This window comes from Ictalurus furcatus, chromosome 12 (assembly GCF_023375685.1).
Source record: "Ictalurus furcatus strain D&B chromosome 12, Billie_1.0, whole genome shotgun sequence".
Classification (NCBI taxonomy): Eukaryota; Metazoa; Chordata; class Actinopteri; order Siluriformes; family Ictaluridae; genus Ictalurus; species Ictalurus furcatus.
In genome coordinates, this window is record NC_071266.1 from 5376085 (window position 1) to 5388384 (window position 12300).

General features: G+C 40.7%; 1 protein-coding gene across 7 annotated transcripts; it reads right to left on the reverse strand.

Annotated features, from left to right (window-relative positions):
- Positions 1-256: 256 nt before the first annotated feature.
- dytn (dystrotelin) lies at positions 257-11798 on the reverse strand. 7 transcript variants are annotated; one of them, XM_053637386.1, is made up of 13 exons: positions 9883-11798; positions 8617-8806; positions 8440-8525; positions 8196-8296; positions 7645-7716; positions 7403-7566; positions 5738-5849; positions 5350-5483; positions 5106-5298; positions 4946-5022; positions 4700-4850; positions 2657-3152; positions 257-1144 (listed from the first exon to the last, which is right to left on the reverse strand). In XM_053637386.1, the coding sequence occupies exons 1-13, from the start codon at positions 9980-9982 to the stop codon at positions 1020-1022; spliced, it is 2001 nt and encodes a 666-aa protein (XP_053493361.1). In that variant the 5' UTR covers positions 9983-11798; the 3' UTR covers positions 257-1019. The 7 variants fall into 7 exon arrangements, with proteins under 7 accessions (XP_053493361.1, XP_053493360.1, XP_053493362.1 ...); XM_053637385.1 differs by having other exon boundaries at positions 5106-5483; positions 7403-7716; positions 9883-9957; positions 11499-11798; XM_053637387.1 differs by having other exon boundaries at positions 4949-5022; positions 5106-5483.
- Between the last annotated feature and the right edge of the window lie 502 nt (positions 11799-12300).

Sequence of the window (12300 nt, forward strand, 5' to 3'; positions counted from 1 at the left end):
TCCTTATAAAACTGCACAAATTCTACCAGAGACTTCCTTTTTTTTTTTTTTTTTTTTTTTTTAAAGCAAAAGGTCCTCATACCAAATATTGCCTTTGTTTCATTTATTACTGTTTACTGCTCTTTATAGTATTTTTTTTTTAAAGGAGAGACAATTAATCTCATTTTTGAAGGCATCTTTGCTCTACAGCATTTCTTTGCATGTGCCTAAGACTTTTGCACAGTTATATATATATATATATATATATATATATATATATATATATATATATGAAAAAACTTCACAAGCTACTCATAAGGACATTCTCATAAGTGTACGTGTTCAATGACAGTAAATATTTTAGTTTTGTTTCTGTGTGTACAAGTTTCAAGTATTTATAGTTTCTAGTTAAGGATTGCAAATACCACAGCTCAGTGATTATTATTGAGCAAGTACATAAAAAAAAATCAGTGTTTAAAACTGTCTTCTTACCGTACCCCGATTCGCAACGGTAAGCTTATAATAATAATAATGATTTATAATTTGAGCTGTTGGGTCGGATTTCGCTGGAAATGTCGGTTTGATGTCATTCGTCTTTGCGTGGTTACGTCATGTCCGTAAACAGAAAGAAGAAGACCTGGCTATTATATCACGTGTGTGTGGGGGCTGAGGATGGTGGAGTGTTTGTAGCTTGTTCTTACAGCAGTTTCTTGAATTTAAACTGGTCATCTAGATAGCTGTTTTAATCTGGATCGTCCTAAACGCAATCATCATTGACATCTGGGGAATCAGCTGTTGTCAAAACCAAGAAACCTTGAACTGCGGAGAGCCTGCAGAGCCTGTGTTAAAAGTATAGTTATTGGCGGTGGCGATTGGTGGTGGCAATAACTCTGAGATCTGTAGGGATTTGAAGACTGAAGCAGAGATGGAAATTTTTTTTCTGCTGAACAGGTAAGACATTTCAGTGGTTCCTGTTTCATTGGTTTGGAAAATAAACTTGCTTGCTGGCACAAGGCTTTGTCGTGCGGACCACTATTTGCTCACCCCTGTTCCATATCCTGTATGGATGAGCCGATTGATTTGAGAGAAGTAACAAGATGAAACACTGAATCTCCAACCCCTCCTGCTGCCTGTAACAGCGCCTCTGTCTGACGCGAACCACCCCCTGTATAGCAAGAGAGAGAATAACCAAATAATAAATAAATAAAATGCATGTCAGCTACGGTATGTTACCCTTATTTACATTTACAGCATTTGGTAGACATTATTATCCACATTCCAGAATGACTTAAAACAGTGCTTTCTAGCCTCCGTCAAAAAGTATATTCATGTGAGTACAAATAGGTCAGTGTTTGAAACAATAGAACTGAGTTAAAACCCTGTTAGAGGGGAGTTGGTATGAAATAGTACAGCAACTCTTTCATTAGTGCTCCTTTAAGTACTTGGTGAAGAGGTAGGTCTTTAGTCTTCATTTGAAGACAGCCAGTACAAAACCAAGAACCAAGAAGGCCAGTTTATCGAGATACACTGAATGAGTAATCAATCCTAACCCGTATACAGTGCTCTCTAATATTGGCACCCTTGATAAAGAAGGCTGTGAAAAATTGCCTTTTTTAAACTTTTGATCGTTTGTTTAAAGAAATTCACAAAAAATACTCTGCTCTCATGGATATCAAACACAACACAGGTTTATTCAAAGAAATATATATTTGTTAAATTTATGTGTGCAGTAATTATTGGCACCCTTTTAATCAATACTTTGTGCTACCTCCCTTTCACAAGATAACAGTTCTGAGTCTCCTATAATGCCTGATGAGGTTGGAGAACACATGGCGAGCGATCTGAGACCGTTCCTCCATACAGAATCTCTCCAGATCCTTCACATTTCGAGGTCCACGCTGTTGGACTCTCCTCTTCAGTTCACCCCACAGGTTTTCTATGGGGTTCAGGTCAGGGGACTGGGATGGTCAGGGCAGGACCTTGATTTTGTGGTCAGTAAACCATTTCTGTGTTGATTGTGATGTTTTGGATCATTGTCCTGCTGGAAGATCCAACCACGGCCCATTTTAAGCTTTCTGGCAGAGGCAGTCAGGTTTTCATTTAATATCTGTTGATATTTGATAGAGTCCATGATGTCATGTATCCTAATAAAACGTCCAGGTCCTCTGGCAGAAAAACAGACCCAAAACATTAAAGACCCACCTCCATATTTAACCGTGGGCATGAGGTACTTTTCCATATGGCTACCTCTTTGTGTGCATTTGGCCTGTGTGTTACCTCATATTTATACCCCTGTGAAACAGGAAGTCATGGTTGAACAATTTCCTGTTCCTACTCACGCAGGTGTACAAAAGAAAATTAAAATATCAATGGGAATATACATCAAATTTATTTCTCAATATGAATTTACAGGGGTGTCAATAATTGTTGCACACCTGTATTTAATGAAGTTTTTTTTTTTTTTTTTTTTTGGATAAACCCGTGTTGTGTTTGCAATTGTTTGATATCCATGAGAGCAGAATATTTTTGTGATTTTTTTTTTAAACAAAATATCAAAAGGTTAAACAATAAAGACAATTTTTCCCAGCCTTCTTTGCTCATATTTACCATGTGATTTTCTTAATTGCCTTTAAGCAAACTAGTTCAGGTATGCAACTGATCTTCACACTGTACTTGCCTATTTGTGTGGATAGGAGTGCACCATGAAGTCTCTGCACTAGTTCACAAAGCTCTTCTTCCTCATCGGAGTTATCTGTCCCAGAATCCTCCACTATGGCAGACCCTTCTAAGCTTGTATCTTTTCCAATAAGCTCTTGTACGTAAAGGTGTGGCTCCTCCTCTTCCTCCTCCTCCTCCTCCTCCTCATCTTCAGACTCCCCAACAAGTTGGACCTCTTTCTTTGTCTCGATCACACAGGTTTCAGTAACTACTACGTCTATATGCCCTTCCTCTTGCACTTGATTCAGAGTCTCTTCTGCTTCCATCTGCTGTTCTCGCTCCTTCACTTCCCCTGTCGGTGTTTCCTCATCCTTTTTTGTAGTAGAGCTGGTGTAGGAAGCTGGAGTTTCTGATTCTGTGAACTGTTTCTCGCTGGTGTTATCTCCGCTGTGTTGTTGTGGAGGAGGGGTGTGGATATCGCCGCCAAACTCATCTCTTCCCCTCGTACTCAATGCCTACACAGGAGAAAAATCAGGAATATTTCACCAGTTAACAATGCATGGTTTTTTTTTTCAGCTTAACTGATTTTTTTTTTTTTTAAACTAAAAATAGAAACCTTCTAAAATGATATATATCTGAGATGAAACATTTACATTTTACTAATGCTTTTATCCAAAGTGACTTGCAAGTGAGACAGAATACTGAACTGAGCCGTTGAGGTTGAGGGCTTTGCTCAAGGGTCCAACAGTGGCAGATCGGTAATGCTGGGATTTGAATACACAACTTTACAATCAGTAGCGCAGTGCTTTTACAACTGACACACCACTTTGTGTTTAGCTTGAGAGTATCAATGCCAAATAAACTAGCTGGTGTAACTATGAAATGAGGTCCTATTTAGCATGTGTCCTATACTCATCTATCTCCTGCCATCAAGTAATCCCAAGAATAAAAATGGAGGTTTGTAGGCCTATTTTCAGAAATCATTCATATTCAGTAGCCACTTTATCCTGGTCAAAGTCGTGGTGGATTAGAAGCCCATTCTGAACACTAAGCGTGAGGCACGTATACACCCTGGATGGGATAGCATCCTACTGGCACATTTTTGGGAGGTTTGAGGAACCCCACATGGACACAGGGAGAACTTAGGAAACACCTAGGGTCTAGGTTACTGATCGGAAAGTCGGGGGTTCAAACCCCAGCACTGCCAAGCTGCCACTGTTGGGCCCTTGAGCAAGGCCCTTAACCCTCTCTGCTCCAGGGGTGCCGTATAATGGCTGACCCGGCACTCTGACCCCAACCTATGCGAAGAAAAAGAATTTCACTGTGCTGTGTGTGTATGTGACCAATAAAGACTGTTTATCATTAACCTGTCATTTTCAACACTAAATCTCACCCACAAAAAAGCAACGGTTGACTGTCTTAATGTGTTAACAACACAAACTTGTCAGCATCTGCCTTTAAACAAGACGACGGAGAACAAAAGAACGGACTATGGAGCAGAACAGAAGAGAAAGTGTGTGTTTGTGTGCGTGTGTGTCCTGCCTCCCTCGACACGCTCGCTTCTTCCCCCTCTCGAGTGCTGCTAAAAAAGTGATTTTGCAGTTATTGCAGATGCATTCAGACAACTGTAGCGTATCGCGAGCCTCGTGACCTCATTATACGTGATATAAACAAATTTTTAACTCTAGATATATTCATTAATATTTACCAGTAACGGAGGAATGCCACCGAATATAGCGAAGTACTAGTACATTTCTGTGATTAAAAATGAGCTTGAGTAAGAGTAAGTATGGCCAGTTAAACCTAGTCTTAAAAGGATTTTTTTTTCTCCAAAAAGTTTCACAAGCAAATGTAATGAAGTAAATGTAGCGCGTTACTACCCGCCTCTGATCATATGAAACAGATACAGAAGACAGAAATTAGGCTGAAAACTTTCTGTGCTAAGTAGCAAAGTGAACAATCCAGGATACACGATCGTTAAACCCGTCCTGAAATATCCCTGAAATGATCGTCACCATATATATCTCTCTTTCTTTCTGTCTCCCTGATTTTCTCCACTCACATGTCTGACTTGTCCTAGCTCCTGCTCCAGCTGTTGGTTGTGCTGGATCAGCGCCTCCATGGTGGCCTCCAGCGCCGTGCACCTGTCTTCCAAAGAGTCATGCTCTGACTGTGCAGCAACTTTCCACACCTGAAATTCTTTCTCCAGAAGCCTGATGACAAAGCACACACACATACACACACCAGAAGTGTCAAATAGGGCCATTGACACACACTGTATAATATTTAGTCAATCCAAAAGCATTACCACCATTTATCTCTCTGCAGGTCTTTCATGGCGTTTCGCGTGATGCTTAGGTCCTTTTGGAGTAATGACATCTTTCTCTGTAACACACACAACTATCTTCAGACATATCAGCAAAATTAAAAGTAGAGAGCACTGCTGCATTTGTAAAGAGCTACAGTACCTGAGGCTGGGTTTCCGACTCATCTGTCTGGAGTGATTTTGACTCCATGTTAAGTTGCAGAGGAGGAGGAGAAGGAGGAGGAGGAGGAGAAGGAGGAACATTTTCAGATACAGTGACGTCCAAACTTTCCAGATTATCAACACACTCTTGCTGCTGCAGCTCTGAGACATGAGCACTGAGGGAAAGAGGACACCTGAAAGAATGAAAATGTACATTAATGAATACACACACTCTTTTTCTGTACCTGTCATGTGTCTCTTCATTGGATCCAGCTATAAGAGCTCTCCTCCTCTCTGTTCCTCTCCTGGTGTAGCGCCGTGGCAGAAGAACATGGCGAGCACTGGATGCCAATGATGCCACTGATTCCTTCCATGAGGGCTGATGTGAAGTATAATATATTTATCATAACCAAGAAGATTCAATTACATGGGAATTATACAAGATGCTAAGTAAGTCTTTCCGGAAGATTAAAAACAGCGTTCCACAGTTTAACCCTGTTAGGCATTACTTCATATTGGAATTACGCAGGACACCATGCTAGCAGTAAGTCACTCTATTAAGACAGCTTTAAAAGGGCATTATATTTAGTTTTGCTGAGTACAATACAATGCTTAGTGCACTGGCAACAATACCTGAGTGCAGTACTCCAGAACTGGATGTGAAGGCTTGTGCTTCCTTGTACGTTTCTTGGTCAGGAAACAGTTTTGGCACAGGTGGACGTTCAAACACTTCAAACAGCGATACCTGCAAAGAGATCACACCTGCCCAAGGTGAACAAATACAAACTTACAGCAGCTCTACACTTAGGATTAATCTGTCAAAGGTGCATTTGTACAGGGAAATTTTAACAGTAGCTATTCATGAAGTGTGAAGCCAGAGTCAACATGATGGGAAGATTCCTAAGAAATTATTGGTAGGGTTCATGTGTGAACGGTCAGTACCGACGAAGAGACGTTTTTAGGCAGCTGACTTAAAATATTAGTGTAGTGGAGTAACAATACAATGAAAGTCTAAAATCGATTAAGGAGAATAACAGCAGTAATGGATGAAAATGTGAGTTAAAAAAAAAGTCTTTCATGCTGAGGATGAAAATCTTGCAGCCTCCAATAGGCACAGATAATATGCTAATCAAAGAGACTATGATAAAGTTGAGTGTTTATGTAAATGTAAATGCCAGCATTGTATGTGGGGTTGTTATACACTATATGGCCAAAATGTGGACACCTGACCATCATACCCATAAGTGCTTGTTGAACATCCCATTCTTTACTGCTATACCAGCCTCCACTCTTCCGGGAAGGCTTTCCACTAGATTTTAGAACGTGGCTGTGGGAATTTCTGTTCATTCAGCCACAAGAGCATTCGTGAGGTTGAGCAGTGATATTGGGCGAGAAGGCTTGGTGTAGAGACGGCATTCCAGTTCATCCCAAATGTGTTCGGTGGGGATGTCAGGGCTCTGTGCAGGTCACTCGAGTTCTTCCACTTCAACCTTGCTAAAGCTCACTTTCTGCACAGGAGCTAAAACAAGTTTGGGCAAGGCCCCTTAATTCCAGTGAAGGGAAATCTTTAAGCTACAGCACACAAATACATTCTAGACAATTGTGTGATTCCAACTTTGTGGCAACCGTTGGGGGAAGAACCACATATGGGTGTGATGGTCAGGTGTCAAAGAAATATTTTGCCATATAGTGTACGTTGCATTCTGTGTAAGGAGACCTTGCTGGCAATGTGAATGTGTGCATGCAGATACAAAAGATGGCTGGTAACGGTATGCTTATGATATTCTGGGTTTTGTTTGTGAAAACACAAATAGATCCATTATGTAGTTCTGAAATTGAGTTTGGGAGCTCCACCTTCTTCCATGTTAATCTTCCTATAAATTGCCATCTATTCCTTTCTCTATCCATGACAAAGTTTCTGCCTACAACATTTCAACAACATTGCACAGCATTCCAGTTCCACAGTCACTCTCCGTGTCATTAAGTTGAAGACATGGTCTGCACTAGAGGTGTGCATTGGGACTGGGATCCCATTTCTGAGTGGCTTAAAAGAAATTTTTGCACTTAAAATATATTAAAATATTATTACTTTCACATGCCAAATGTTTAGCACTGCCCTTTCAGCATCCTTGGCCACTGCATTCAATTAACCAAATCATGACACATACTGTATATAATGTATCGGTGTCATTATACTGAATTCTACAGGGTGATGTCTCTTTATACAAAAATGAATTATGATTAAAAAGAACAGCAAGGCACATCCCCAATTACACAGATAAACACACATTAACTCACCTGAGACCTGTGATGGGGAAGGCCTTGCAGGCGTGGCAGTGTACTCTGTGCTGTACTGCCTCACTAACTGAGAGTCTGTAGAGGGTGGACAGCCACAGCAGTAAACGAGGCTCTGATTGCAGCCAGCTCACAAAATGTTCCTCCCCGGCTCTCCCATTGATAGCCTGGGTAAAGTCAAAAACACTGTGAGCTTCTGGGTGTGTCTGTGTGTGTGTACATCTGTGTGTAGAAGTAGAACATACCCCACTGAAGCAGGATTGGATAGCAGCCTCCACTGGACCAAACACATGGCTCTCCTGGACCACAGCTGGCACCTTAACAAGCACTGGCAAGCTTAATTTAACTGAATTCAATGGTTTAGGATGAGTATGGAGAAAGATATCAGAATTCTGAGCAGTTTCTATCCTCATTTGGGAACAGTGTCAGAACTGTGAGTGATTCTCTTCCTTGGGTTACGTATGCATACACAAGCGTGGGACCTTTTAGCAGGGACACTTGGTAAGATCACAATCATGGACACGGTTGCTATTGGTAATCGGAAATGAACAAACAGGACTACTTGAGTGTTTCTGAAGTCACTCCAAATCATCTCTATTGTGTTTATATCAGGTGACTGTGGAGGACAGTTCAAGTAAGGAAATTTCACTTGTTATAGAAACCAGTTACATTGTCTTTATATTAAATTATCTTTAGGAAAATGAAAAACCTACATTCCAATCATGTGAATCCTAATTTATGATTAGTACTACATGTTGTGGATGATGACAAAAATCATTTGATGACGGATTCTCACCTGACTAAGGTCGTCCAGAAGGTTCCTGAGGCCGGCACGGCTGACAAAAGCGTCCTCTGTGCCTTGCCTTCTGCTACAGCTAACAGCCAGCTGGAACAGAGCTGCAGGAAAAAAAAAAATAAACAAGAAATTGACTCACGGCTGTGCATGTTAAATAGCGCTGTGTATAATTATATAATATATAAACCAATTATTAGCTACGTATGGTAAAACGCGAATAAAATTTTATGCACATGATGCAGACCTCTCTGTTTGGCTGAAAGTGTGTCCCCTGAAAGCACTGTCAGTGCCACTTCCACAGATCTGAGAAGGACAAAGCCAGTCTTCTCCCTACAAATGACATCACAAACCATCCAAACCTAAATGCACATATGACTCATACATATGCAAGCTAACTGAACAGGTAGATGGCTTTTCTCACCTGTCGTACAGCTTGAAGAGAAGTCTGGAAGTCTGCTCTATAGCTTCTGGTACCACCTGAACAGGTAATTTCTGTAAAACACCCTGGAAGAGCTGTTCTAGGCTCTGCTTCAAGCTTTCCTCGGAAAGATTCCCCAAGTCCCCTACAGCCCAAAGAGCCGAGCCTAAATCCCGGATCAAGACCATATGCACTGAAACACATACATGAATGATAATAACTAGGGATGTAGCACATACTTTACCCATCGATGAACGATGAAACATTTTCGTCATGTCTTCTTGTTTTACTTACTGAAAATGCTACACAGTAATGGGAGAAAAACAAAACCTGACTCTATGAAGTTGTTCACTGAGCAAAAGATTTTATAGTATGAAATCAGTGTTTGTCCACTAGACCAAAATCTACAGATTTTCCACAGTTATGCAAATGGTTCAATGGCCCAATGTGTACACATTGATTTTACATCAAGTGTTTTGTTCAATATGCACACTTATAATATAAAGGGCTTTTGTTTTTTTTAGAACCCTGTAGTTTTGTCATTATTTTCTGTTTTTTTTTTTTTATTGTCTTATTAACCTTAAGTGAGAGAAAAAAAAGAGAGGCTGGTGAGGCAACAAGTGTTTATATCTGCGATAATATGTTAACCGGAGTTTGTTTTGCAGACATTCCACAAGATTTAAACATAATTTAATCAAATGTCCACTGGGACATTTTTTTTAAAATATAAATAAATAAAAGATACAATGTAAAAAAATTTTGCCAGCCTTCGCAAATAGCTGTGGAAAGCACTTTGGGACGTGCTGTTGGAAAATAATTAATGTCAGTGTGGTAGCATCACGTGACCCCGACTGTGATTGTTTTTCTATAATAGCGGGCACTCTCACCTTTTATTCCTTACATAATTTATGTAATTGTACTAAAACAAGTTCATTTAAAAAACTGTATTACATACTGTTTTCAGTAGTTCAGTGTTTAGTAATTCAGTAGTTTGGTATTCAGCCCAGTTACCAAAAATGGTCTTTTGCCACAAATATATTTCATCACTAATAATAACAACTAATAACACATATATAACATATTTGAACAAGTCTGCAATACGTTGCTATTGGCTACAATTTGTCAACTATAATGAAATATGAAACATATAGAATGGGGTTTTTTTGTTGGGGGGGGGGGGGTTTACAGTAGGATCAATACTCATGATCCTGAGTTATGTAAATGATTCCACTCTTCAAATGTCTTTATACACACTAAGAGATAACGTACTGCGGCAAAGTTTCTGCAGGGAACGAAGCTTCAGTGCAGCGCGGTAAACTGCAGGACAGGCGTCGTTCAGGCCTTCTGTTGGACAGAAAACCAGAACCATAGATCAAAAGCAGAGCTTTGTATTTCAAAGACACCCACACACAGCACTATATACAGTAACAACTAAGAGGACAAAATCCCAGTATTATAAAACACAGTCAGTGTAACTAGGACATGGAATAGCAGTGGATCCTACAACATTTCAGGCTATCTGTTGAATATGTCACACGCATATACACACCAGGCCCATTCTCTTGCAATGTAAACAGCAGAAACACACAAGTTTTCTTTCCACACATGCTGATCCATTAGTAAAGCAAACAATCAGCACACTGGAGACTTATCAAACTCACCTATTCCACCCAGATCCATTGTGGCAGCTCGTAAACATAAGACTGTTTTTATTCATAGGTTGACAGTGGACTTAGACACAAATTAAATTATTTTCAGATAATCCAGAAACCTAGGGATTAGCATCCATTAGATTGTTGGTAACTGGTCAGAATAAAATGATATTCCTCAGGGCATGTTTGGTATCAATTTAATTTGTATTTCTTGCTGAACAATGTGCTGACATCAAACGTATTGTACAAGTTTATGAAAACACATTTACAGTGTTTGCTTTTATATTTAACAATATACAGATTTCCTTCTTACACAGACATACACATATATGCATACTAGAGCAACCTGGTCTACACTAGGGACCTTTTGTTTGACCCATCGTTTCAGAAACTCAAACCCAGAAGCCGGATTATCATACAACACCTTGGGGTGAGTTAACCAATCCAGTGAATAATGTTGATTAGAGAAATGGTATGTTAGACATGTTTAAAACAGACCTCTGACAAGTACATAAGGAAAGGGCTTTGCTTGCATGTCAAACCTCTTTGCTAATAGAATAATTACTTAATAAATATATACCGATCAGCCATAATATTAAAAGCGCTGACAGGTGACGTGAATAACATTGATTATCTCACTACAGTGGTACCTGTTAAGAGGTGGGATATATTAGGCAGCAAGTGAACAGTCAGTTCTCAAAGGTGATGTGTTGGAAACAGGAAAAAATGGGCAAGCGTAAGGATCTGAGTGACTTTAACAAGGGCCGAATTGTGATGGCTAGACGACAGGGTCAGAGCATCTCCAAAACGGCAGGTCTCATGGGGTGTTCCCGGTACGCAGTGGTTAATACCTACCAAAAGTAGTCCATGGAAGGACAAGCAGTGAACCAGTGACAGGGTCAGGGGCGCCCAAGGCTCAGCGGTGCGTGTGGGAAACGAAGGCGAGACCATCTGGTCCATCTGGTCCAATCCCACAGAAGAGCTATTGTAGCACAAATTGCTGAAAAATTTTATGTTGACATAAAGCAGTGCATCACAGCTTGCTGCGTACAGAGCTGCACAGACGCAGACCGATCAGAGTGACCATGCTGACCCCTGTCCACTGCCGAAAGCGGTTACAATGTGCAGGTGAGCAGGAGAACTGGACCATGAAGCAATGGAAGAAAGTGGCCTGGTCTGATGAATCACATTTTCTTTTACATGTGGACGGCTGGGTGCGTGTGCGTCACTTACCTGGGGAAGAGCTGGCAACAGGATGCACTATGGGAAGAAGGCAAGCCGGCAGAGGCAGCGTGATGCTTTTGGCATTTGGCAGACGCCCTTATCCTTAGCGACTTTATTCATTCAACAACCACTGCATCCACAAAGCTACCAGTGTTGCAGATGACCCCTCTCACCCTCTCATGGACTTGTCACCCTCCTACCATCTTACAGAAGGTACAGGAACATCTGTTCCACCATCAGCAGACTCCACAACAGTTTCTTCCCTGATGCATTCAGATTACTCAACACCCCACTGCCTCTCAACGCTCACCTGGGCTAGTCAAACACCTAACCCAGTATGACTCAGTACCACTGCACATAGCTTCATCAGTCACTTTATACTATGGAACAAATTTTTCCTGCCAATATTGCTTCTATACTTGTACTGCTACATTACACCATAGTTTACAGTGTATAGTCCATGTTCTGTGTATTTACTGTCCTGTGTAGTTATTGTTTTGTTCTATGTATTTATTGTTTTCCACACATCTCACACTGTTGCGCATTTGCACTTTATATAGTCCTGCGTACTGTTCCAAGTTGCACTAGGATCCTGAAGAAACGTCGTTTCATTCCAATGTGTACGAGCTGTACAGGGGAATCACAATAAAACCCCACTTGACACGACTTGACTTCTTTACACAACTGAGCAGTTGAGTGTTGAGGGCCGTGCTCAAGGGCCCAGCATCAAAAGTACTGCACAACCTTGGCAGTGCTGGGATTTGAACTAACAACCGTCCAAACTGAAGTCCAGTTAGACCATCAAACACAG